This window comes from Erithacus rubecula (assembly GCF_903797595.1).
Source record: "Erithacus rubecula genome assembly, chromosome: 18".
In the NCBI taxonomy this organism is placed as follows: Eukaryota; Metazoa; Chordata; class Aves; order Passeriformes; family Muscicapidae; genus Erithacus; species Erithacus rubecula.
The window spans coordinates 106,091-134,044 of record NC_136670.1 but is presented as its reverse complement, the minus strand read 5'-3'; the positions used below and the strand labels follow the sequence as shown (position 1 = coordinate 134,044).

Sequence of the window (27,954 nt, the reverse complement as noted above, 5' to 3'; positions counted from 1 at the left end):
TCTGCTATCTTGAGCACCAGAACATGTCCTATGTTTATATATTCATAATTAAATAATACCATAGGACAATCAACATACAACTTCACCCTGGTAATGATCAATAAGGAGATGCACAAATGAGACAAGATAGTTCCCCTGGGTGTACTTTAAGCAATGTTATCTTACATTTTGGACCTTACTTGCATATCTGTCTCACATTAAGGCTCGACTGCACTCTACAAATGCCTGGTTTTCCCTCACAAGTCAGAGAAATTAGCCCAGAAATATTTTTCCAGGCATCTGCACTTAAACAAACTAATCTCAATTCAGTCACAGAAAACAAACACCCTATCTGACTCAAACAGTTGAGATGCAGTTTAGACCTCTGAAGACTTGCTACACTGCTTTAGAATCTTACAGGTCTTGGCACACATTTTATTAGCAGCAATTTCAAATTCACCAGCAGATCACTGATGCAAACATTGACCAGGATCAGGCCTGCCACCAATCCTTGCAGCAAGCCCTGAGAAACACCAGCTTTCCCACTGACAATCCCCTTACAAGTATTTTTTCACATTTAATTCATATAGTATCTGCTCTTCTTCTGGGAGCTAATATTTGACTTTAACTGCACAGTTACACAGCACAACTGCTCTGTGCTGCATTTATTAAGTAACCTCTCTGTCAAACTTGTACTTTCCACAAAGAATGAAATCAAGGATGTTTGACAAAACCTATCTTCCACAGGTTGCTGCAGACTGCAGCCATTAGTGTCAGACTCCCCTTAAGCTCCTAAAACCTGGATTTCTCTTTGCCCTCAGAGTTTCCTTCAGCCAACAATTCTGTGAGCTCCTGTCCTCACACCCTGGTATCCATGATCCCATCACATGGGACCACATCATCTGCAGTCCCTTGGTTTTCTCCCATAATGTCTCTGTCCCTTTTCTATTTTCCTATTCGCCCAATATCTTTGTGGGACATGCTGTACATGTTCAGCTGGAGATTAAAAGAAGCAAAGTGCTCCTTAAGCAGAACCAAACTTTCTTTCCCTTATCTTTTATATATAATGAGGGGAGGAAAAAAAAAACCAAAACAGAGTGCATAAATACTTTTTACCTTTCCTTGATGTTCCAGCCTCTTTTCATTCTTTTCCTTTATTTGCACTGGCTGTTCCTAACGCACAAACTTTGGGCACACAGCAAAGCCTGTTTTTCCCTTTGCAGTACTCCTTGATTTGGGGACACAGTGAGGGATGGAGCAGCAGTAGGATCAACAGAGGTTTGGTTATTCAGACTTGTGCAGTCTTCTGGTACTTGGATCAAAGGCTTTAAAGAGTTCCCCACTCAGCTCTGGCACAAAATGCAGCTCAACATCTGCAGGCATGGAGGGGCTAATTGCAAAATACACCCTAGGCTCAAACTTGGTGTAAGTAAAGAAGTAGGCAGGGTTGCTCACCATAGATTTTCTGAATTCCTTGGAGGTCATCCTGGGGCAGTTTGAAGTTGTGTGTTTCCATGTACTGGTAGAAAGGAGCCATGATGGCACTGGGATCATTAGAGTGCTCCAGACCCAGCGCATGCCCCAGCTCATGGACTGCAACCAGGAAGAGATCGTTCCCTGTGGGAGGAACACACAGCCAGCTCAGCACACAGCCACGGCCTCAGCCCATCCCAAACTCCTCCTGCCCACAAAGCCAGAAGCAAATGCTTTGCTCTCCTACTGCACAGCTGGTCACAATGCCAGGGTCAGCTCCTGGAGATGGTTTTAGTCCCAAAAGTCTGAACAGCCTTTAGCCATTGTCACAGAATGAGCCAGATGCTGCCAGCCCTAGAGCAGGTAAAACTGGCAGTGCTTAGAGTGAAAGGATACTGACTAGACTCTTTTGTAGAGAATTTACAGAAAATGGCCAACAAAATGGTCACTGTGATACCACTGGCTCCTTATCTAAGTTTTGCCAGGAGAGGTGAGAGCACGGATTGTCTCCTAATCAGGGGCAGTGCTCTGAGTGCTTTGAGTTCCTTCGGGATCCTCTGGTGACACTCTGATCTGCCCTGGACCAACAAATCATAGAGGAGGTCTGCAGGCACCTGGCAAGGCAGGAGGAAGGACAGAGAAGACCAGGATAACACCCACTGTCCCATGTGGGCAGCCCCATCTCCTCCAGCATGTGCTCCTCAGCATACTTTTACTTTGCTGAACCCATGGCACTGCCATGTGTGCAGGAGCTGAGAAAAGGTAGCTCCATCCCGCCTCACTCCCTCACAGGGAAAAGGTTGGGTTGGATCCCAGTGGTGGAAGACAGAAGGAAGAAGGAGGAAAGAAGGGTCAGGACTCTTCCTGACAGGAGGAAGAAAGGATGAAGAGCCCTGTCTGGTGCAGAAGCTGGGAGCAATGCAAAGTAGGGGTACCTTCAACTTGACAGGCACACATTCCTCTTCAGTCCCACGGGCCTGGGACCCTCATCTCTTTGATCAAGTGTGGTCCCTGGATGTCCTATTCTGTAAGGGCACTGGAAAGTACCCAGGCAATGCTGTGCAGGGATGAAGACACAGCCGGGAAGAACTGATGTAAGGGTCTCCTCATGGCAGCAAAATGCCTGAGCCCTCAATTCTGCCTGAATTTGAGCTCCTCTGGTTTTGCTTTTCTTTGGGCAAGGCAGAAACCAAGAACACTTGCAGTCAGACACTGGCAATCAGTTGTCAGTGGCAGCTCAGTGGCTGCTCTGCAGCCTCTCTAAAGAGCTTCTTCATACCTCCAACTGCACCTGCCTTGGAGGTACCAAAGCTCAGTTCTATGCTAAGCTTCCCCTGAGGCAGGAATTGCCTCACAGTGACTCACACAGAACCATCTCCACTTTTCAAATAGTTACTACTTCACTGTTACACATAAAAACAAGACAAAGCAATTTCAGGGGTCTGCAAGCCTCCACAGTAGGGAGCTTTGCCAGCATCTGAAAACACCAGAGGTCAGTACCAAACAGTGCTGCCCCAGCCACACATGCCATCCCAAAGTGGTTAAATGTGCTAAACATTTGAGTTGGAGGGTGAAGGCATCTGAATATGCAGGACATATTACAATACACAAATGCATTTCAAATACATTTGAAAATTTATTGTCCAAAACTACATACAGCCTCAAATTTAGTCACATATTTATGTAAAAATTTTAGAATGTTTGTATTTCGGAAATTCAAATGGAAGCGTAGTTAGCAATTTTTTCTCATCTGTTGCTGAAAAATCTGGTGTGTGCAGAACAAATCAATACAATCTCTAACAGATAGTATAAAATCCATGAAGTAGTTTTATGGTAAAGTTTGGAGGACTGATCACTCTTCACAGGTTTTCAAAAACACTCAAGCTTACAAGATGCACCCAGATTCCAAATGGGATTCAGAGATTCAATATCCTTTTGCAAAATTGAATGGACCTAGTCTCCTGTATCACCTAAATGCTCATGAAAGCATAATTTTCACTGCTACCACAACCACTCACATATGGAAGTCCACCACACTAAAGGTCACTCAGTACAGAGCTGACCTCATGAGACTCTGGTCATCACTCACCATAGGCTGACAGTCTGTGCCCGTGCTCAGTTTCCTCTTCCCTCAGCTTCCCTTGGTGGCATTTTCCTCCTTACTAAATTATCTGCAGTATTTGTGCTGCCAGCAGGTTTAGAACTTGTCTCTATGTAACTTTACATAAAAATCTATGGAAGTGACTTGCCTCTGTGTGCTAAACCTTTACCAGAAGCATAAGATCAGGCACTATCTTAAGTTAAATTAGTTTTAAATAGATTTCAATCACTTGTTTCTGCCCAAAATAAATGCCAGCCCACCTTACAGGTGGAAAATGAACCCCACAGGCTCACAGGAAGGCTGAGGCTGGAAGTCACCTCTGGAGGTTGTCTGGTCCAATGGCCAGCTCAAGCAAGGTCAAGTAAAGCAGGTTGTCTTGTCAGGTTTTGAATGTCAAGTTTCTCATAATGGGAAGCCAAGCACCGAACACTCCAGATGTGCCAGGTGGGAAGTATCATCTCCTGCTGGCATTGACCTGCTGTTCACGCTCTTCCAGAGACACCCCTGGATGCTGTTGGCCTTCTGTGCTGCTGACTCATGTTCAACTTGCTGACAACCCGGAGCCCCAGGTCCTTCTGTGCAAAGCTGCTTCCCAGTCCCTGGGCCACCAACAGCCATCAATAGCAGGGCTGTGCATTTCCCCTTGCTCACCTTCTTTAGACTCCTGTCAGCCTGTTCCTCCAGCCTCTTGAGGTCTCTCAACAAGAGCATCACTGGGCAGTGTTATCAACCACTCCTCAAATTTCCTGTCATCTTCAAACTCATTGAATGTGCACTCTTCTACATCTCTGATGTCATTTCATCAAGGTATGAGCAAGTACTCATCATATGCAACTCTTCTGACACATATCCTGAACTTCTTCATCTTGTGGTTACTGCAGCCAAGGAAGGAACTGATCTTAACACTAACTACATTTCTTCAGCTGTCAGGTCCAGCAGGTAATTGTTGTTTGCTCATTGATCACCAGCAGGACAACCAGTAAGAGTTCCGTGCTGACAAACAAGATGAAGGCTCATTCCTGAAGAAGTGCCTCAACCACCACAGTGCTCAGGCCAACCAGCTCTTCCAGTATGGAAAAGAAACACACCTTTTCCCAGCTATGCTTTGGAAATACTTATTCCTGGAAACACAGCCGTGGTAAACAGCTGCTGCTGCCCAGTTTTAAATCACCATTCTAACTGGCAGTTGTGTGTGAGGATGTCACAGAGCACAGAAACTGTTGGCTGGGAAGCTTTGTTGCAACTAGGGGTAAGAAACTCTCAAATGAACTGCCTCAGTTCCAGGACAGCCACGGTGGGCAGGTCAACAGTGGAGTGGAAAAGCTCTCCTCCTCCGTGGCCAGACTACACCCAAGCCAGAGCAGTGATAAACCCAAGGCAGTGCCTGGACCAGATAAAGTAGAGCTTAAGAGAATTCCTAGAAAATTAACTGACCTTCACAGAAAGCAGGACAAGAAGCTCCTCTTAGTTCTCTCCACGTACCCTGATTCTCAGTGCTGTGGTTGCTTCTCATCTGCTTTTGCTGATAGGCAGTCATGGCAGAAGCACACACAGCTCCCTCTCCTTCCGTGTCCTGCGCTGGCCAAAAAATTCACAACAGGGTTTAATCCCCTCATCTTTCTATTCCAGCCTCCTCCCAGACACATAGGTTCATCTTTTCCTTCCAGCATGCCCCTGTCATCTCCTTTCTCCATCCTGATGTACTCTAAGGGAGTCCCAGATCTGAAACAACTACATCATTCTCAGAGAACAAGTGAGACAGCATTTAATGGGAGGAGGAGATGGGAGAAAGAAGTCTTAAGACCATATCAGAACCCCAGAGTTCCCAAAAATCCAGTTCTGGATTCATCATCAGGGTCACTTGAAAACGATATGGTTAAGCAACAAGTTCCCTTTAATTTGCTAATGGTAGGAAATTACACAGTATGGAAGAGTTCATATGGTTCATATCCTTGGTGGGCAAGGATTTGCTCTGAAAATACTGAGGTGTAAAACAGCCAAAGTGGTTCTCTCTTCCCACTGCACTCAGCCTGGAGCTGAGAGGGCTCTCTGTGTTCTCATCCACTGCTGAGATGGAAGAATCTGAAAAGTACCTTGTACCTCTCACATTGTTTCTGTTGATTCTTGAACATACAGAAAGGTCTCTCACCTCCCAGTTCTCCACATTTCTCATCCAAACAGCTTTCCCCGTAGTATCCACCTTTTTGGAGCAAGATTCAGATGGATAACTAACAGTCTAGCTTGATGTTTTGCTATGGAAAAAAGGTCAGGCAATGGGGTACAGCTCCTTAACTTCCTGCTCAACGCACTCCCTCAAGACCAAGGAACAACAAAAACTTGCACTCAGAGTATCCTAGGCACCCGGATAAGACAGTAGGGTTAAGAAATATCTGTGCTTGGAGGAAGCAGTCCCAAGAGAAATACAACAATTTTTGCTCATTTGCACCATCTGTACAAAACAAACTGCCTGAGCTTCCTCTTTCCCAGTTCTCAGGAGGCAGCCCAATGTCCATCAGTGGGCACCAGAAAGAAGATGACCCTGTAAAACTGGAGGGAGTAAGTCGGTTCACTGAGCAAAATAGTTTGACCTGCTATGCTAAACACAAAGAAACAGTTAACTGTGAAGTTGCTGATGTGTTTTCCTTACCAGCACAATGTTATCACCACAGAAAATGACAACCGAGGACACACCTACAGCACTATAAAAGCATCTTCCATTATCATGATGTTACACCAGGTGAATATGCTGCTTACCATACATCCAGCTCAATGGTTCTATACACCTTGAAACATAGGTTTAAGTTGAATTTTCTTAATTAAAAACAATCTGTGTTCAGGATAAACCTCATTAGCTGGTGTACTCCCAGATGAGCTAACTTATTTTAGATAAACTGCAATATAATCCCACATCAAACCCAGATCTTTGATGAAAAGACTCTCAAATTGTTTGTAACATTGTACCTTTCCCTGCAGAGTAAAGAAACACAAGGTTTTATTCCAGAGTACACTGGAGTCATAGATAAACCATTTACCTATGAACTTCCTTCAACTCTCAAACTCCATCCCTCCTGATTCTTTGATTTTAATCTTCCTCTAGAAAAAACATTCAATGAGCAACAGACACCTTGAGAAAGCTTTTTTTTGGTGAAGTTGTCATTCCTTTTAACTATGAAAATCCATATCAAAATGCTTTATTTGGCTAAGTAACTCACTGAATAATTCCTGTAATCAGTGAAGCCACCTGCTGAAATGCCTGTCAGTTGGCAGCAGCAGTCACAGGGACTCCATTAGGGCAGTGCTATCAGTTATTGCCATCAGTGTTTAGCCCTGAACACAGCTGTGCATGTGGGTAGGCCTGGAGACCATACAGCACTGGGGACTGCAAATACATCACACAGCTTCTAAGACAATAGAAGTACAAATAACATTGCATATCTGATTAACAGCAGAAAAGAGACTGAATCTCTGCTCTTTGTAGTGTTAGTTTCATACCTTATGAACTGTATCACTCTGCCAACACACTTACATATTGCAGTGTACTCAGAAACAAAAAGACATATAATGGTAATATTCTGAAATTTTATTAAAGTAAGAATGATACTGAAGAAGTCAGATGATTGATTGTGTGTGACAATAGCATATCTCAGGTAATTACAGAAGAGATGGTATGAACTAAACATGCCTTAAATACACTAAAATGATCTGTTCCATGTAGAGACAATGCTTTCCCAAGCACAACTTAAAGAAGCTTTAGGGCTACTCTAAGCTATGCCTTGGTTGTTGCATCTCCAGACCTGGTAGGTCTGACCTGCCCAACAGAAGAACTTGTGATTTGTCCGTGTTCCTTCATTCACCTCCACAACACGCTCTGCTCAACGAAAGCTATTCAGTCTTCTACAGACCCTGAAGAAGGGCTGGTACCTCTCTGTGGAACTCTGTGGAAAACATTTTTTCCATCTAGAAAGGAAGAAAATACATGTTAAAAAGAAATACAAGTGTTACTTAGTTCATAAGTACTTATTGTGACATATAGCAATGAACATTATGTTGCTTCTTAAGGAATTAATGAAAACTAATTTAGTGTCTAAACGACTTCCCTGGAGAAAGGAGTGATCTGCAGCTTTAACAACAACTGTACCACAGCCTTGTTAAACTGATCCCCACGAGACCAAGGGATTGCAGAAGGACAAAGAACCACATTATGTTACCAACATGAAAGGTAATTTGCCTTTACTGCCCAAAAGGCAGAGTGCAAATCAGGGCTGGTAGCTGTGTTATACACTTTACTAATAGGGCAAGCTATGCTTTATCTGACATGCACAGAGGGCACTATGAGGACAACCTCCTGTAGAAACTCAAAGAAAAAATACAAACTAATGGTCTGGAATGGTGAGACCAAAACTGACAAGTGGGCATCCAGAAAGAGGGGCAGTTGTGCCATTTCAGTTAGCTTAGCAGCCTGACACTGGAGTAACAGTGTTCTGCTGAAAAACTGACTCCACTTTTCACAAATGTAGGTTGTAATTCCATAAACAATTCATTGTCAAATAATTACAAATAATTCAAAAATGAAAGTTATTATTTGCCTGTACCAGCAGGGAATTTGGTAAAACAGACAGTAAAGCAGTAAAGAAAAAAAAATAATAGAAACACAAAAAATGTAGATATGACTTCCAGTCCATCAGCCTTGAAAAAAAGCTACTGTTTGTATTTTAAAGCTATTTATATACAGCAGGGTCTACTGACAGAATTCAGTCCTGACCCAGCTGTGTGGAAACACTGGAAGGTAACAAAAAAACCCCAGGTCTTGGCACAGTCAGTGTGGACAATCCAGTCTGTGATATTTGGAATCCTTTCCTGCCCATCGGGTTAAATGATATTTAATTCCTGTTGCTGGCAATAGAGCAAGTGTTATTCTGGAAGCTATGAGAGCAGCTCTGGGCCACAGCAAGAGTGTTCTCTAGAAAAGGAAACTTTCTATATTTGTGCTCCCCTGACACATATGTTCCTGATGAGGCTGTAAAGATTGAGTAGCCTTGAGACACAAAAGAGTTGGGATGGAAGAGATCTCCCCCTCAGAGTCATAGTATTGATGGATTTGTATAGAGAAAGCAATACTACTCAAACTGTTTTGAAACAGTGAGCTCTCCTCCAGAAACATGAAAGAAAAAAGTAATTTAGGCAATTCCCAAGTTTGCTGTTTGAGTGTGATGTCAAAATCCCGAGTATTGGATGCCATTTTCCCTCTCTCTGCGATGACCTGTAAACTCTTTTCAAGAATTCCTCAATTTTTCTTTTTTTTTTCTCATGATGGTTTGCTGTTTTTTTCCTCCCCCCTTCAGCAAGTGGACTGCTGCAAGTTTATTAAAGACACTGCTCTGTTTTAGCTCATGTCACACCATCAGTTTCTGCTTTACAAAAGGACAGTGATAAAAAGATATTTTTTGGCTCACCTTGATTCTCATGACCTGTTTTTTTTTTTACAGTTGTTTGGGTCTTTTCTTCCTTTTTAAGGCCAACATTATCATTTTGATCCTTACTGGCTCTTTCCTGTGAATCCCAGAGTATTTAATTCTCTGTGAAAAGAAGTAAAATACTTTACTTTCATTATTTATAAATCAGTCCAAACACCTATGTAACTATATTCATACTCTGTGTATTGAATGATTACTAACAAATGCAATGGGATAACATTTTTCTTTAAAGAACACTGTAACATCCAGTGTATTGACAAGTACTATCAGGTACTTGTTACAAGTACAGTGTTTTGAAAATTTGGAACTTGGAGATTAACCCTATTAATGAATTTCAGCTGTAATCAGTAACTTGCAATGCAAAGCTTTAAAATCCAGCCTGCATTGTGAAGCCAACTGCTGTTTGCAGAATGACAGCAAATACACCAAAAGAAAGCACTACTTACAGAGAGGCTGTCCAGGGGTGGAGAAGAGAATCTGAAGACAGAAATCCTCCCTGTGTGCTGATGGGCTTCCTCTCTTCTCCTTTAGGTTGACAGGACAGGGGTGTAATCTCAAACTGTTGCTGATTTAAGTTGCCTGATTTGATTTCTTTTTACTGTGGCCAGCTGTCTTGAAATCATGTATCTATATCAAATCCATTCAACATTAGCAAAGGATGTGAGAGAGCTCTGGCTTAGGGGAATCAATCTCTCTCCTAGCAGCTACAGGATGAAACCAGTGTTAAGTAGGTCTGTCCTAGAGATTAAACACTGAACTGATCTGCAATGCACAAAGTACTGAGCAGCAGCTCACTGACCTGGTGATGTATCATCAAAAGGCCTGAGAGAATAAATTGAAATTTTAATACAATTTTTGCCCCACTTGACTTCCAACATGTATATGAAAGTCTTCCAGGTCTTCTGTGTTAAGGGACACAAGACTTAACTTCAAAGCAGCTCTGGTTTTTGCTCTGGAAAATGCTAACGCTCATTTCCAACAACAGTGTCAAAAGCCTGAAAAATAATGATGCGTTCAAAATGCCATTTGTTAGAACAAAACTCTTCATATGTGGAGATATTCTGTATCTGAGAAATCAAAGAAAGTAAATTTAAAATCGACTTAGCAACCAAACAGCACAAAAATTACACATGCTCCCTGTTGTGAGTTACTCATTGTATTCACACTCTGTAGATTGCTCTTAGTACTTCCATAGAAAATGAACATGAGAAAAGTGGTAAAATAGAAAAGAAGAAAGAAATGAGATAAAGCAAGGCAACACACAGAGGAAACAGGAATTAATCAAGGAGAAAAGACTACAATTTCTGGCAATTTGCTGGGTGAAGGTACAGGGGTTAAGGTGCATTTTCTTTTCCAAGCAGGCCCTGCACTTGCATAAATCAGGTAAGTGGGGAGCAGAGTAGAGAGTCAACCTAGGAAAATGGATGGCAGTACAAATATCAAAGACAAAAAGAAAGCAACAGCTGGATACTCTGCATTTGTTTTAGTTCCCTCCCTCCACATAAAATATCACAACTGTAATCAAACAAGACAAATAGGATAAATAATGTTTAGCCAGCAATGTTTCCAAAGTGACTGGAAACACCTGGAAGTTTTTGATAATGAATAATTGCATGACTAGTCTTTACCTAGAAAAAGCCAAACCTACTGATACATCCTCTTTAATATCACGGAATCTGTTGGATATTCTAACATACATTCTATGTTTGTAGGATTCTAAAATAAACATCCTATGTTTATTAGTCTAGTCAATGCTCCAGAAACCTTGTACATTAAGGCATGAAAAAGAAAAAAAAAAAGGAACAGTTGGAGCTGGTTCTTCAAAAGGATCAAACAACTGGCAAAAAATATTGCCTATACGTGCACCTGTGAGCATCACTGGTCTTCCCTCATGAAAGATTTCAATATTAATCAGTTCTGCTTATAGAAGGCAACTAGCTGATAGAAACAGAAAATTTATGAGCTGAATACCTTGTTATGGCTCAGCTGCCATAAGAAGTCACTACAATTTGCTTTTAAGTTCCTGGAACTCCAATTCTGTCTGCATTCCCCCAAACAGGTTGTCAGTAAACTCCAAAATTAGCTACCCCAATGTTGGGGGTTGAGTGTTTTTCTATTACTGTGTCAACTGAAAGAATTTTTCCCATTATCATGCCAATGGAGCTGGCCAGGCTACACCTAGGGTCTCTGATGAGTCCAGACAAAAGGGGTGGGTGGGAACGGCTCCCGGAGGGGCCTCTGAGGCTTCCGGGAGGGGACTCGTGTTTCCGGCGAGCTCGGAGGAGGACGCCCACGATCGTCAGCCCACGCGGCCGGAGCACAGGAGAGCCAGACCCTCTGCGATCACCTGCCCTGCATCTGCCCCGTTCCAGCCTCCTGCCTCTGCGGACACAGCTGATCACCCAGACACACACGGTGAGCGAGGAGCCGCCGCTCCAGCCCGTTCCGGCCCGAGACCAGCTTGGCCACTGCCACCCCACCCCCTCCTGCCTCCGTTCCCGTCTGCCCTCGGCAGATCCGGACTGTGGACTAAGCACAGAAACAGTGTGCTTGCATCTAAAGGGACTGACACCGAGTTATCTATTCTGTTATGTTAGCAATTTTAACTGTTATTGTTTTCTGCTTGTACATTTAGATATAATAGTAAAAGAGCTGTTATTCCCACCCCCTTATCTCTGCCTCAGAGTCCTTGATTCAAACAATTATAATACTTGGGGGGGGAGTGGAACCAAAGTCTCTATTCCAAAGGGAAACTTCTGCCCTTACTGGCAGACACCTGTCCTTTCAAACCAGGACAGATTTTGGCGCCCAACGTGGGGCAGAGGGCACTGAGTTGAGACTTAAGACAGGAATAACAGCTCTCTTAAGTAGCAATATGTTGTCTGGTTTAATCTGGTTTGTGTTCCATGTGGTCACAGCCATCTCCCTCCCATTTGCAAGCCCATATTTGAATTTGGGCCCCCTCACCAAAGTTACTGTAGCTATTATCCGATTAGTTTGGTGGATTGATTATGTCAGGAATTCATGGTTTTTAATTTTTTCTGGGAAGCGGTTGCATGGATCCGGAGCTATCGTACTCTAACTCTGTGTGTTTCTGGGTCTATTTCAGTAATGGTACTTACTGTGAGGTAATGAGTGCAAGGGAAATTTTCTCCCAACCCATCACCCAGTTTTTTGAGGCTACCCCACTGGTTCTCAAGGATTTCAGATCTGTTTTAATTGCCACTGTTATTATACAGTGGCTGGTGTTGCTGATAGGCCTGTTTTACTTAGCATTCAGAAACAAGGGAATATTGGCTTGGACGACAACTCTGATACCTGCCCCAGGGACTAGGGATGCTGCCCCAGAACCTGCCTCTGCCCCAGGGACTAGGGATGTTGCCCCAGAATCTGCCCCAGGGACTAGAGATGCTGCCCCAGAACCTGCCTCTGCCCCAGGGACTAGGGATGCTGCCCCAGAACCTGCCTCTGCCCCAGGGACTAGGAATGCTGCCCCAGAGCCTAACCCTGCCCCACAGCCCACTGCAGAAATGAGCCACCCAGAGTGGGTGGGGGCTCTAGTGAAGGACATAGGCTAAATGCTGAAAGAGCATAGCCAGATGTTGAAAGAGCATAGCCAGATGATGAAGGAGTATTTTTCTCCAGCTGGTGAGAAACCCTCCCCCTGCCCTAAAGAGGGAGAGTCAGATGGTGCTGCAGTGGAACCCGTAGATGTTGTATCTGTCCAAGTTCCAGCTGGATCACAGGAGCAGCCACAGCCAGCAGCAGTTGCTCCTGTGGAAACTAGGAAATCTAAGATGAAAATGAGGCATTTAGATAATGGGGATCAGCAAGGAGGGTCCTCACAACCAGCAAGGGAGCCAGAGGTTGAGATTGTCACCGAGTCCCTCTCATACGATAGTCTCCGTAACCTGCGTAAAGACATTGCTCGGCGGGGCCGTGAGCCTTTTACAACTTGGTTACTCCGGGTCTGGGACCTTACGGGAACAGGTGTACAACTGGATGGAACTGAGGCCAGGAATTTGGGATCTTTGGCCCAGGATTCAGGTGTGGACCAGATATTCGTAAGGGAGCAAGGCCTCCTTTCCCTCTGGGACCGGCTTTTAATGAGTGTGAGAGAGAAATCTGTACACAGAGAGAGAATGCAGGAGCACCACCGTAGGGTGTGCTGGAAGACCCTCGAGGGTCCAGCAGCTGAGAGAGACAGCAGTATTAGAGGTACTCTTTGGGAGGGATGGACAGCATGACAATGACCCTGACAAGGTCAAGTACACAGGGCAGATGTTATGGAACTTGGCAACCTTGGGTCCATCTCAATATACCACCTACATAGCAATGATTAATGCTGATAACCATCCAGAGACAGTGTGTTCTGTTGCCAACAAACTCAGAAATTTCGAGAGCATGATGAATGGCCCAATGCAGGCTAATGTCTCTGCCGTGGCCAGGGACCTCCAACAGGTCGAAGATAGGATGAGGGATATGAGGGAGGAGATGATGGAGAGAATTGAGGAGGTGAGGAAGATCAGCACAACACCAGTACGAGTCACAGGCCCCCAAGTCAGAGCTTCACGTCCCTCAGCTAGGGAGAGAGGCTACACCTCACGAGCTGACCTGTGGTTTTTCCTGCGAGACCATGGGGAAGACATGGGAAAATGGGATGGGAAACCCACTTCTGTCCTGGCAGCACGGGTGCGTCAGCTCAGGGAGGGAAATGCTAACCGAGGGAACCGCACTAAAATGAAGGTAGCCTCAACCTCCCACAAGCAAGGTGCAGGGTATTACAGCAAGGAGGATGTTCTGTCAGATCCCCTGGAAGGAACCTCCACTATGTATGCCCAGGAAAGAAATAATAACCAGGTCTAGAGGGGCCCTGCCTCTAGCCAGGGACAGGCATGGGATGACAGGATTTATTGGATGGTGTGGGTGCGATGGCCTGGCACATCAAAGCCACAGAAACATAAAGTGCTAGTTGATACTGGTTCACAATGCACCCTGATACCATCAGAACATGTGGGGAAGGTACCTGTTTCCATTGTTGGGGTGACGGGGGGATCACAGGAATTCACTTTGCTGGAAGCTGAGATTAGCCTGACAGGGAAGGGGTGGCAGAAACATCCAATTGTAACTGGCCCAGGGGCACCGTGCATTCTAGGCATAGACTTCCTCAGGAACGGCTACTACAAAGACCCAAAGGGGTTCAGGTGGGCTTTTGGAATAGCTACTGTAGAGACAGAGAGCATTAAGCAGTTGAACACCTTGCCTGGACTGTCAGAAAACCCCTCTGCAGTAGGACTCCTGAAAGTGACAGAGCAACAGGTGCCAATTGCCACCATGACAGTGCACCGCCGGCAGTACCGGACAAATCGAGATGCTGTGATCCCCATCCACAAAATGATCCGTGATCTAGAGAGTCAAGAGGTGGTCAGCAAGAGCCACTCACCCTTCAACAGTCCTATCTGGCCTGTGCAGAAATCTGATGGAGAATGGAGACTGACTGTGGACTATCGGGCATTGAATGAAGTGACTCCACCGCTGAGCGCTGCCGTGCCGGACATGCTGGAACTCCAGTACGAGCTGGAGTCCAAGGCAGCAAGGTGGTATGCCACCATTGACATTGCCAATGCATTTTTCTCCATTCCTTTGGCAGCAGAGTGCAGGTCTCAGTTTGCTTTCACCTGGAGAGGCGTGCAGTACACCTGGAACCGACTGCCCCAGGGGTGGAACCACAGCCCCACCATCTGCCACGGACTGATCCAGGCTGCACTGAAGAAGGGTGAGGCTCCAGAACATTTGCAGTACATCGATGACATCATTGTGTGGGGGAACACAGCAATGGAGGTATTTGAGAAAGGAGAGAAGATCATCCAGATTTTGCTGGGAGCCGGTTTCGCCATTAAAAAGAGCAAAGTCAAAGGACCTGCCCGAGAGATCCAGTTTCTGGGAGTGAAGTGGCAGGATGGACGGCGCCAGATTCCCACTGAGGTCATCAATAAGATCACTGCAGTGTCTCCACCAACAAGCAAGAAGGAGACACAAGCTTTTCTAGGTGCTATCGGCTTTTGGAGAATGCACGTCCCTGAGTACAGCCAGATTGTGAGCCCTCTCTACCAGGTCACTTGCAAGAAGAACGATTTCCATTGGGGCCCTGAACAACAGCAAGCCTTTGCCCAGATCAAACAGGAAATCGCTCATGCAGTGGCCCTTGGCCCAGTCAGGACAGGACCAGAGACAAAGAATGTGCTCTACTCTGCAGCTGGGAACCATGGTCTGTCCTGGAGCCTTTGGCAGAAGGTGCCTGGTGAGACCCAAGGCCGACCCCTGGGAATCTGGAGCAGAAGCTACAAAGGATCTGAAGCCAACTACACTCCCACAGAGAAGGAAATCTTGGCTGCCTATGAGGGAGTTCAAGCTGCCTCAGAGGTGATTGGCACAGAAGCACAGCTTCTCCTGGCACCCCAACTGCCAGTGCTGGGGTGGATGTTCAAAGGAAAGGTTCCCTCTACCCACCACGCCACCGACGCCACATGGAGAAAGTGGATTGCCCTCATCACGCAGCGCGCCCGTATTGGCAACCCGAATCGCCTTGGGATTTTGGAGATAATTACGAACTGGCCAGAAGGTGAAGATTTTGGTCTCGCTGATGAAGAGGAGCAGAAGCAAGGGACCCGGGCTGAAGAAGCTCCACCGTACAACCAGCTGCCAGCAGATGAAACACACTACGCCCTTTTCACCGACGGTTCCTGCCGCATTGTGGGGATGAACCAGAAGTGGAAAGCTGCCGTATTGAGCCCCACACGACAGGTTGCACAAGCTACCGAAGGAGAAGGTGTATCGAGTCAACTTGCTGAACTCAAAGCTGTTCAGCTGGCCTTGGACATTGCTGAGAGAGAGAAATGGCCAAAGCTCTACCTTTACACTGATTCGTGGATGGTAGCCAATGCTCTGTGGGGTTGGCTGGAAAGGTGGAAAAAGGCTGACTGGCAACGTGAGGAAAACCAATCTGGGCTGCTGATGAGTGGAAAGACATTGCCACTCGGGTAGAGAAGCTCCCCGTGAAAGTCCGTCATGTGGATGCCCATGTTCCCAAGAGTCGGGCTAATGAAGAACATAGGCACAACAAGCAGGTAGATCAGGCTGCACAGATAGAGGTCTCAAAGATAGACTTAGATTGGGAACACAAGGGAGAACTGTTCCTGGCTCGATGGGCCCACGATGCTTCAGGCCATCAGGGCAGAGACGCCACCTATAAGTGGGCACGAGACCGAGGGGTGGATCTGACCATGGACAGCATCTCTCAGGTTATTCATGACTGTGACACTTGCGCTGCCATCAAACAGGCCAAGCGGGTGAAGCCCCTCTGGTATTGGGGGCGATGGTCCAAATATAAGTATAGAGAGGCCTGGCAGATTGACTATATCACACTGCCTCAGACTCGCCACGGCAAGCGCTACGTGCTGACCATGGTGGAAGCCACCACCGGATGGCTGGAGACCTACCCTGTGCCCCACGCCACTGCTCGGAACACTATCCTGGGCCTGGAAAAACAAGTCCTCTGGAGGCATGGTACCCCTGAAAGAATTGAGTCAGACAATGGGACTAATTTCAAAAATAGCCTTATAAACACCTGGGCTAAAGAACATGGCATCGAGTGGGTGTACCATATTCCCTACCATGCACCAGTGGCTGGGAAAGTCGAACGGTGCAATGGTCTGCTTAAAACCACCTTAAAGGCACTTGGTGGGGGGACTTTCAAGAACTGGGAGATCAATCTACCAAAGGCCACATGGTTAGTGAATACCCGAGGTTCCACTAACCGAGCAGGCCCTGCCCAATCAGAGCCCATGGGAGCAGCAGATGGAGATAAGGTTCCAGTGGTACACCTGAGAGGCATGTTAGGGAAAACTGTCTGGGTGAACTCTGCTTCCAGCAAAGACAATCCTGTTCGTGGGATGGTTTTCGCTCAAGGACCAGGTTGCACTTGGTGGGTGATGCAAAAGGATGGAGAGACCCAATGCATACCCCAAGGGGACCTTGTTCTAGGGTGAACTATCTATGATACTATGCCTGTAACTACATGTATGTATATGATTTAAAGGTTTCAATATGATGTAGCATGTTGGCATGGAAAAAATTCGGGGTGGATAATGTTGGGGGTTGAGTGTTTTTCTGTTACTGTGGCAATTGAAAGAATTTTTCCCATTATCATGCCAATGGAGCTGGCCGGGCTACACCCAGGGTCTCTGATGAGTCCAGACAAAAGGGGTGGGTGGGAACGGCTCCCGGAGGGGCCTCTGAGGCTTCCGGGAGGGGACTCGTGTTTCTGGCGAGCTCGGAGGAGGACGCCCACGATCGTCAGCCCACGCGGCCGGAGCACAGGAGAGCCAGACCCTCTGTGATCACCTGCCCTGCATCTGCCCCGTTCCAGCCTCCTGCCTCTGCGGACACAGCTGATCACCCGGACACACACGGTGAGCAAGGAGCCGCCGCTCCAGCCCGTTCCCGCCCGAGACCGGTATGGCCACTGCCGCCCCACCCCCTTCTGCCTCCGTTCCCGTCTGCCCTCGGCAGATCCGGACTGTGGACTAAGCACAGAAACAGTGTGCTTGCATCTAAAGGGACTGACACCGAGTTATCTACTCCATTCTGTTAGCAATTTTAACTGTTACTGTTTTCTGCTTGTACAGTTAGATATATTAGTAAAAGAGCTGTTATTCCCACCCCCTTATCTCTGCCTCAGAGTCCTTGATTCAAACAATTATAATATTTGGGAGGGGAATGGAACCAAAGTCTCTATTCCAAAGGGAAACTTCTGCCCTTACTGGCAGACACCTGTCCTTTCAAACCAGGACACCCAATCAAAATTTTCTCCTTGAGATCCTTGCTGAATATTCACATTCGTCAGCCTAGACAACATTTGGCTGTCCTGAAGAAGCTGCTCAGACTCCTTGAACACCTGCCATTTTCAGATGGCAGTGCTTGCTTTGCTGTTCAGGTAGATGTCCACTGAAACAATGCTATTCCTTATGCTAGAATCACAGGTAAAAAGCTGTCCAGTTCTCCTCTGTGGATGACAGAACCTTCCCAAAGGTGGTGCAAGCCCTTTTCCTCTTCTACAGAAGCTCTGGACCGAATAAGCACTGAATTAAATAAAGATGATCTGTGAAATCTCATCTCCCATACTGTTTCTGCCAGTGTCTTCCAAATGCTGGCATTATTTTTGGCTGGCTTTCTTTTAGAAGCTGAACAGGAAGCTTTCCAAAGAAGCCTCTGCAGGAACCTGCTGGGATCTGTGGGGGACACACACACTTGGAACAAGTATAAAATTTGTTTATTTGGTGTTAGCAAAGCTCAGCATTTCTTGCCAACATCTAAAAAGCTACCACAGTGGTCATCCTACATTTACAGAGAAAACTTGGTACAGGTGTGGCAGAGAGGCGCTGAAAGGTAAAGCCTGTAATCTGTACAATGATCATATGATGTGAAGCTGAGCCACACTGGATCTGGTGCACAAAAATAAATCCTCAGCTGCGGGTGTTTCCTAAAGGAGCTGCAGTGGCTGCCCTGGGCACACTCCTACCTGCAATGCTACATGACAACAGATGACAGGGAGGGTCTTAGAGATCAACTCTGGGCACGGTGAAAGAAAAAAAATCCGGTGATCCCTGGCAGCGTATGGTCTTACCTCACTTTACTATTAAAAAGATTCTCTAATCTACTTGCAGGAGGCTGACAGACACCATAGATTTAGTGGTATGGTGTTAGCAACATGCATAACAGCAATGTATTTTTGCTTTTAAAACACCAGGAGGGAGATTTGCCTGGGATTATTATTAATACTCTTTGTAATGTTAAACTGGAGATAAAAATTTACTTTCTGTAATTAAATAAATGTTTGAATTGTCAGAGATGTGTAAGAGCTGTTACATGTCATGTGGATATTTAAACTGACAGAGCTAAGTTTCAGCCACTCAGGATTCCTTTTCAACTTGTTTTTGGAGTTACATACATCTATAATTATCCATATAAAGGCTGGTGAACACTTAATTTGGCCAGTTAATTATGTACTTCATGCATCACCTCTATGCTTGAGCCAAATGAGGTGCCAAGGGAGAGAAATCCCAGCACTGCCAAGTCTGTTCACCCCCTTTCAGGCTTTAGCTCCCAGAGGAACATGTCAGTGTTTCAAGTTTTGAGATGGGAAGTTCAAAGCCTGCTTCGCCCTTTCTATAGCACATTTCAAGAAAAAAATATCCAAAACTTCAAGAAAGGAGAGGAAAGTCTGGTGCTCCTTCTGATAGAACCAGCAGCTGGGACACTGAGTCTGCACTGACCAAATGCTGCACCTGAGCAGCCAAGAGGGGCCCTGTGGCCAGGGAGTAGCTGCACTACAGGTCCTGCTGAAAGACAGGGACTCCAAACAGCTTCCCCTGCCTCCATGTGCCAGGCACCAAAGCCTAACGAGTGTGGGACCACCTAAAGGCCAACAGCTGCTTTCATTCCCACTGAAGAGCACCTTTCAGAAAAAACCCTACAGCAGCCCCCAACACTGTGACCATGCCAGCTGCTCCTCATGTGTGGTTGTGTAGCTGATTTATCTCTAAATACTCCCCCTCTTGTGTGCTGCATCACTTCTCTGATCTGCCTTGGTTCCTCCAAACTCTAATGTTCTGCTCCATTTTTCCAGCTGCTCTCATCATCATTATCACCAGAAAACAAATGGGATACGACATTTTTTGAATCCCATGATCCCAGTTAATACGAGCTGCTCCAGGAGTTCAACCTCGTATCTGGTTTTGCCCATCCTCATAGTAAGATTATTTAAATTAATCTTCCACAGCCTGCTTATGAGAATTCCAGAGAAGGCAGTACAATTATGAGGATAAATCAGCAACTATAAACTGAAAGTGCAGTCTTACTTGGCTAAAGAAACCAAATGCCTGAGTGGAACTGTAAGTAATATCCAGGGAAAAGGAAATTTTGCATTCACTTTGAAAACCTATGCAGGGATCATTCTTCACAGCAGAAGAAAACAGAATATTAAATACAAAAAAATTCAAGGGACATGGTAGTGGCCATGCTGTCCACAAGGGCTAAGTCAGTACATTAATGACAATGCAAAATGATAATGAGTATATCAAGTACAACTAACTATACCCTAGCTGGGATGATAAAGTTGCCAATAACCCCAGTGGATTACCACAAGGCATCTTTACAAGACAGAAGCTTTCATAAACAGGAAACACCGCATTCTCTGTGTACAAACTGGAGATGGTTGTTTGCATAGAAAGATCTGCTCCAAACTTTCTTATTTTTCCTGAGTGGATGAAATTTCATATGAAATGTTTCATTTTTACCCATATAATTTGTACTGCTAGTGAAGACTGCAAAGCAGCTCTTCTGTGAGGTGACAGCTGCATCCAAACACAGAGGGACTGGACCTCTGCACAAAGCTTCAGATCAGACTGGAATAATTGTAATAAAACTATATGGGTGAGAGGGCATCAAAATATTCTAAGGACCAATTACCAGTTTCAGCACTCTGCACTGTGACAAGAGATCTACCTTCACAACTGTGAGGCTAAGAGAGATCCAGAGCAGATGGCTCAAATTTTCCCTTCAACTAATACATTCTTGTCAGGAGCGGAGTATTTTACACTGTGATATTTTGTGGGTTGATGTGAAGATACCACTGTTACTTCAGTCTTATTTCAAAGCTCTTATAATCATTGAACAGATCCTGAATGGCCAAACCAGTTCCTCTTTTGCACATGAATAAATGAGAGCTTTGCTAATGATTTACTGGTAGGGCCAATTCCGGACTGATCGACTCTGTAGTCACAATAAAAATCCTATCCTAAGGACAAGCAAGGCCATGTTTGAAGAAACACTTCCTGTTAAACAGATGATATTGTTGCCATTAATACCTCATTTTCAATGAAAATCAACAGTGAACTGAGCAAGAAACCTCTGACCATAAAGAAACTCTTCAAGCCTTGCTAAAAGCATTTCAAATAGAACATTTCAGAGGTGAGAACTTGAAGCTAGAGAGCGCTCCAGTGACAAGGAATAGTGAAACAGAAGGAAACCCCTTCCTAAAGAGGCCTGGATCATCCAGTGAGGAGGCAGGACACCTTCACAATTGCACACCAAAGATAAGGATGCAGGCTAAACCAAATTCCCACACAATACATCTATAATGCTCTGACTACAGCCTTACCCCTGTCACCCTCAAAACATCAAATTCCCCTTGTATCATCAACACTTCCCCCACATGGAAGGGTCAAATACAACCCCACCATTCTCAACATCCTCACTGGCGACTTTTTAAAAGAGCCTGGGCAGCCGAGTCTATGCAGCACATCAATCTTAAAGCAAATACATAGGTGACAACCTCTGAAAAGGAAATCTCAATTCTTCTATCAATTCTTACACAAAGTGCACACCAGCCCCTCAAATACCAATTAATGACCTTTGAGAACTCACTCAGCACAGAACAGAAATACATCATGTCTTTGAAAGAGCCACATGGATAAGAATAGCACAAAAATAGATTTTATGAAAAGAGAGACGCTCCACTCATATGCATTGCTCTCAAACACCATCCTAAAAACTGCATCAAAAGAAATCCTCAAAGAAGTGATCACCTATGGCAGAACATCCTATTAAAAAATTGAAAATTTTCTGCAGTCTTTCTGACAGTCTTTAAGCTGGCTCCCAATCTTGCTAAGCTTATCTCAAAAGGGAGTGTTTTGTGGAGAAAATGAGAATAGAAAAAGACAAGTAACACTTGTCAAAACCTTCCGTTCTCCTTCCCTGTAAGGACATTCTATCCCAGACACCAGCACTCCCACGTCTCATACACGGGCTTTCCCAGGAAGTCATAACCAATGCCTGGGCCTCCCACACTCCCACAGTGAGCTCAAATGACCACTGAGAGCAGACTGAAGCGGCACAGAGCACTGACATACACAAACACACTTGGTTGCAACTCTCACAAGGTAACCACTCAGCCTCCAACTGTCTGTCACTCCTACTCCTGGAGGGAGACCTCCAGCCACAAACCTCGGAATAAAAATTCCTAACATTTCAAGATAGCAAAACGCTGCTTCTTGGTCACACTATAACTTCCCACAGTCTCCATACCCTTCCCCTCTCCACACCCCACCTCTCTCTTTCTCAGTCTACACCTCCTCTAGCCATTTAAGTATGCCAAGAAACATTACTTCTTTTTTCCTACAAAGACAAGTATCGCATCATTTCTGCTTTCCTAGAAATTCGCACTCCCTCGCTGAACCTGACAGCTCCATTTCCTGTTAAAGATGATCTGACACTGACTCACAACTCTGAGGGATTTTCCCCATTTGAAATCCATCCTGAAAACAAGCTGCCACCTTTAGGCCAGGCTTGAAAGTGGCTTGTGTGCCTGAAAGCTTTTCTGCTTTTCAAACTGCACTCATTGGTCTAATGAAAGACATCACCTCTCCATATGTCCTTAGGTATCACAGGCACAACACCACTGTTTTTATGCAGTTTAAAAATCAAGACATATTTACAGTCCAAGTAAACTTTTAATCCTTATTAAAATATCAAAACATGACTTTGAATCCATAAAGGCTGAAAGACAAAACCCAAACCATTAGAACTTTGAAAACTGAAGAGATATTTTTTGAGGCCACTGTGAAATTCTGATTATCAGCCTAAACATTTTACAAGGCATCACTATCCTCAATCAAATGTTTGAAAACAGAGGAGAAAGGGCTCATTGTCTTTAGACAGAAAGATAAAGCTATAAAATGAAGATACTCTTCATGTTTAATAAGACTAAAACAGTTGTCCCAATCATCAGTCTCCCTTAACTAGTCAGCCAGCCCCAAACTCTGACAGGATAAGGAATTCCAGAGTGTAATAAAACAAATATGGATCAAAACAAATTGACATTCAAATGTCTTCACTTTCAACTTTCTATTCACCTTCACAACTAACTTTAATTGCCCTTGGAAAGTATTTTTTGTTCAACTTTTCCCTCCCAGAGTTGTGGTTTTTCTAGCAATTAAGGCGCAAATCTTGATATATGTAAGAAGCCAGCAGATACACTCCTCTGTTCCTAAAATTCACACCATGCACAGCCACAAACAAACTAATAATATTCTTTTCCCATTTAAGATAGAATACATATTTAGAAAGCATCTGAACCACTGTATGGGAGGTTATAGCTCCACCAAGCAAATGCTTTCTAGTTGAAAGCCCATCAGCATGTCTGTATCCAACTTAACCTTGCTGGGAAAGATGACCTACACTCTTACCATCATGATTAGAATTTCCCAGGGTCCATGGCTCATCTGAGTCAAAGTGAGTGTCACCTCCAATTCCCGGTCCAGGAAAGTAAGCATGAGCCAGGAATCCACCTTCTCCATCAAAGGGAGAACTGTCTCCATGGAAACCAGAAGCAAAAAATATCATAATATCTGCCTCCTTTCTGTCATTTTTAATTTCATGGTAAGGGACCTCTTCAAAGGTAAGTGGTGTCACTCTCTGCCAAACATCAAAGGCCTGACGAATGGCTCTCCTTGTATCAATCTCACCAACCTTGGGAGTGTAGTTGTGTACACTGTGGGAATGAGAAAAAAGGAATGTTTCAATTTGCAGAACACATTTGAGACTTATCATTCTATGGCCACACAGTTTCAACTTCCAAAGGGAAATTTTTTGCAGACAGTACGCTGTGCATGCAAAGTTTTGCTGTTACAAAGAAGTTACCAACAGAACTACCACCCTGATCTGAAGTCTACATTTATTAACAAGAAGCTTGATAATGCTTTGGTTGATTTTGGATCACTTTCTACAAACCTTTCAAATCTGGTTGTAGACAGCTGAGTAAATTTTTTAAAAAAATGTAAATTACTTCAGATTTTGTCTAAGGTTATGCTAAAATGGACTCTACTACATGAAAACACTCAACCACTAAAATTCATTTTGAGAAACAAACTTCCAGTAAACTACACAACCTTACTTATGTGAACTGCTTCATTTCTGAACTACTTAAAAAATTTTAGAATTCGTAAGAGTGATGGATTTGTCAGTTTTGTGCAGTCCAGGCCACGGCAGCTAAAGATACAAAAAAGGGGAGAGTAAGGGGCATTTAACGACACATAAATGATCCATAATTCTAAATCTGTGGTTAAAAATGCTGTTCTTGAGGTATTTTGTGCATGTGCATGTAATAGCCTCATGATCTCTTAAACTTGACTTGGGGAATATGAAGTATCTATGTCATGGGAACAATTTTCAGTCTTTAATGAAGCGGGCTCAATTTGAACTAGTCCCCAGAACAAGTCTCTCCTCCCAGTCCCTGCAGTCCCTCACTGTCACTTGAAGCATCCTCGTCCTTCCTCAGAATTCTTGGCAGAAGTGACAGAGGGCCCCAGTCCCTGATCCTCTTTCCCCTCACACCATCATATCCTTTCCTACACATTCTGGCACCTTCTCCATGCTGGTCACTCACATTTCTACCTCTTCACCACAGATTTTCTGTCTTAGTATTACCCAGATCTTCCCCTTAATGAGTACATCTCTAATTTTCACTCCTTTGCAGTCTCCTTTCCCCATCCAAAATTTTTAAAACGTTGTTAATTTCAACTAGAGGGTGGGTTAATTTAATTTGAAGTGACATTCTTATTGCCAGAAACCTCCACTGTCCATCTTTCAGCAACTGTCTTTCAAAAATTCACAGCCTGATTGACTCAGAACACATCTCTGGGAAACAACTGCCCCCCTGCAACACTCCCTTGACACCTGCAGCTCACCCCAGCTGGCGTAACCTCAGCTGGCCTAAGTCTGGATAAAAGCAAGGGCTCTACTACAGGAGCAGAAATAAAACCTCTGCAAAAAGAAATGTGGCAAATCAGTAGAAGGAGGAAGCACCTTGTCCCCAAACAGTGATGTTCCTTCTGCTTTAATGGTCTGTTAAAGGTGGCACATGATCTAAAGGCTAGAGCCTTAGATTTCTAATAGAAGAAAAAGGGCCTTTTACTAAGATTTTTCTTCCAAAATTACACAACTGATGGCAACAATTTAGGTGCTTTTACTGATCGGTTATTTTGTAATTGATAACAGACTCTTCAGTTACTCCAGTGCTTTCACAGCATTCTCCTCCACCACATTCTGAGAATGAAAGCCTGGGTTAGACATTACAGGGAGCATCCAGTTTCTGGGTAAAAGTACTTACAAATTCTGCATGCCAAACTAGTACAGACCATTTTTCTCCACCAAAAAGGGGGATGGAGGGGGCTGTACCTGTAGGTTATGTGCTTCTGTCTCCACTTCTGGCCAGTGAGTGCATACCGCTTTTTCCTCCGGCTGCGACGTAGATGGGGATGATCTGGAACTCCACACCGAGGCTTCTTCATCCACCTGCAAGTAAAGGAAGAAAAAACAAAAACAACAAGCTACAGAGAGTTTGGAAAAGAGATTCCAAAGAAGTCAAGGGATGACTGGACGACCTCTGAGATATGGCCAGTGCTGCCCCCAAGAAGGGTTCAAGTCTTCCCTCTAGGTTTATCCTTTGCACAGGGCCATACTACCCACCTCTGCTGTCAATCCACACACCTCAGCACACCAAAACTGGTTCATTTTTCCTTGTGGAAACATAGATTCCAGATCAGCTAGTCCCTACGCTTGACAAGAGCTTAATGATGATAATGCCACAAGAGACGCAAATCAAAATTGCAGGTAGGTATGCCCTATCACCTCACCTATCACCTACTGGATCCTCTTGACATTTGGTAAAGTGGCCCTGTGCCACTGAAAAAAAGTCCAACTCATACCTCACTAAGTAAAACTGAACAAGTGCAAACACAAGCCTCCCAGATAATAACTAAGGCTTTCATCTGGAATGACCAGAGCAGATCCCTCCAGTCTCTGGGTCACACACCAAATTCCATTAGGTTCTCCCCATAACCCCTGACTCCTGATGTCACTCATGATGCAGGAAACTCTAGTCTCTATTGCCAAGTGAACTGAAAGAACAAGAATGCTGTCCCTTGCACAGAGATCCAGGCAGTATTACCAGAGAAGTCCCCTCTCCTTCCCTACCTCCTTGACCTCCGGCCTAGTCAGATCTTCTGTTTCTTTTTTACAGCAACTTGGAGGTGGTCAAAAACTGGCAAGAGGTTGCCCAAAGAGGTGGCAGAATCTCTATCCTTGTAGATACTCAAAATCCAACTGGAAATGGTCCTGAGCAACCTGCTCCAGATGTTCCTGTTTTAGCAGAGGGTTGGAGTAGACAAATTCAAGACATTCCTTTCAACCTCAATGATTCTCTGACAGAGAGTCAATGAGAAATAGAATGCTCCTCAAAATACACTTGCTCATGTGGGCATGCTCCAGAGAAGCTAGAAGTGGCTTATGGAGGAAAAAAATCTGCCCATCACTGCATGTGACAACTGGGGAAGGAGACAGAGACTGAGGAACTACAGGCACTGGTCCCCAGTCATATCCTTTAAGATTTTGCAGTGCATCCCAGGACAGGAGAGCAAAGCCCAGGAATAAGGCAAGCAGTCTCTGACCACAGTCTCCCCCTAAGCAGACTGGCACTGCCTCGGCCACTGGAATTCTTCAAGCATTTCATGCATTTGATCCACTCACTCTGATGGCAAAGGCAAACAAGACAGAGCCCTTAAGAACACTTTTTAGGACATGCCACTGCCTCTTTAAACACAAGAAAAGCATTCTAGTCAGTCCTGGCCCATTTCTCACAGGACAACAAATTCTCTTCCTCCTCTGCAGTAAATATTCTCCCACATCCTTGGCCACCCAGGGGACAACTTTTGGCCTTCAAAATGTAGACATTCCTCCATCAACTGCAGCCAGCCAATGGCAAGTAGTCCCTGCTTGTGCCTAAACAAAGCACATGTTATTCACCAAAAAATATTAGCCCCAGACCCTCAGGAAGGGAGAGTCTCCCATCAGCAGTAGATAATTTACAAGACTTTTTGCCAGAACACCTTTTAAATTAAAACCAACCAGACAGACAGAAACTGTGCCTCACCAGAAAACTCTTTCAGAACACAAACACCTGCTCCCAGTTCAGGCAGTCATGCAGCCCTTTCCTGATTCCACCTCCTATATGTAATTCTGGTTGCTTCTTATGAATTTCAGTGCAGTCATCATCTCCCCACCAACAACAGAGCAAACTAGATCTGTTATACACATTATATAACAGATTGTACCTGACAAGAACCCAAGCTGTGTATACAGAGCCAGCATAGGTTTTCCCCACTTACATCACATTCATCAGCACTGCACATCTTTCCAGAAATCCAGGCAACCTGTGGAAATTCGATCTGTCTTGCCCACACAACTGCTGCCACCTTTAAAGAAAAGCAGTACATCTAAGACTTGCTTTTAAAAATATCAATTCAACCTGAACATACAGTATTTTTCTAAGCATCCTTTATTTGTGCTCTTTTGCATTGCTTCTAGCACTTTCCTAGAGAGACCTCAAGCTTACTGTCACCTGTATTCTCCCACATATTTCCTGAGTTTTCAGAGTTTTTTTCAGTTCCACTCATGTTACGATACAATGTTTTTATCATAACCTTACACAAACCATACTGTGAATCAGGTTTCCACCTCTTGAGCTCATGGGAACTCCAGTACTCTGAACATCACCATCATCAGGCGCTGACTACAGTCAGAAAATGACCTTCTGTTTCATCCTTACTAATACCATCTAGAAGACAAAAAATTAACACAGCAGTACTACCAAACCAGCTTGCATATGAGGAGAAGTCACTGGGGCTGTCCAGGGCAGTGCTGACACACCAGCAGGACCTCACACCTCGGCATCTGTTTCCTGTAAGAACACCTTGCCAAGTTCACAACACTTGCCCTATGCCTAGCTGGCCATAGGAATTCATCCCCACA

The 27,954-nt window shown here is 44.7% G+C and overlaps 1 protein-coding gene across 1 annotated transcript in view; it reads right to left on the bottom strand.

Annotated features, from left to right (window-relative positions):
• MMP24 (matrix metallopeptidase 24) overlaps positions 1-27,954 on the bottom strand; it is a 47,606-nt gene that overhangs the window by 13,263 nt on the left and 6,389 nt on the right. The window contains exons 3-5 of the mRNA XM_079321291.1: positions 25,324-25,440; positions 23,334-23,638; positions 1,435-1,596 (exon numbers count right to left, since the gene is read on the bottom strand). Coding sequence (XP_079177417.1) covers positions 1,435-1,596; positions 23,334-23,638; positions 25,324-25,440 — 584 coding nt within the window. The remainder of the gene's footprint in view (positions 1-1,434; positions 1,597-23,333; positions 23,639-25,323; positions 25,441-27,954) is intronic.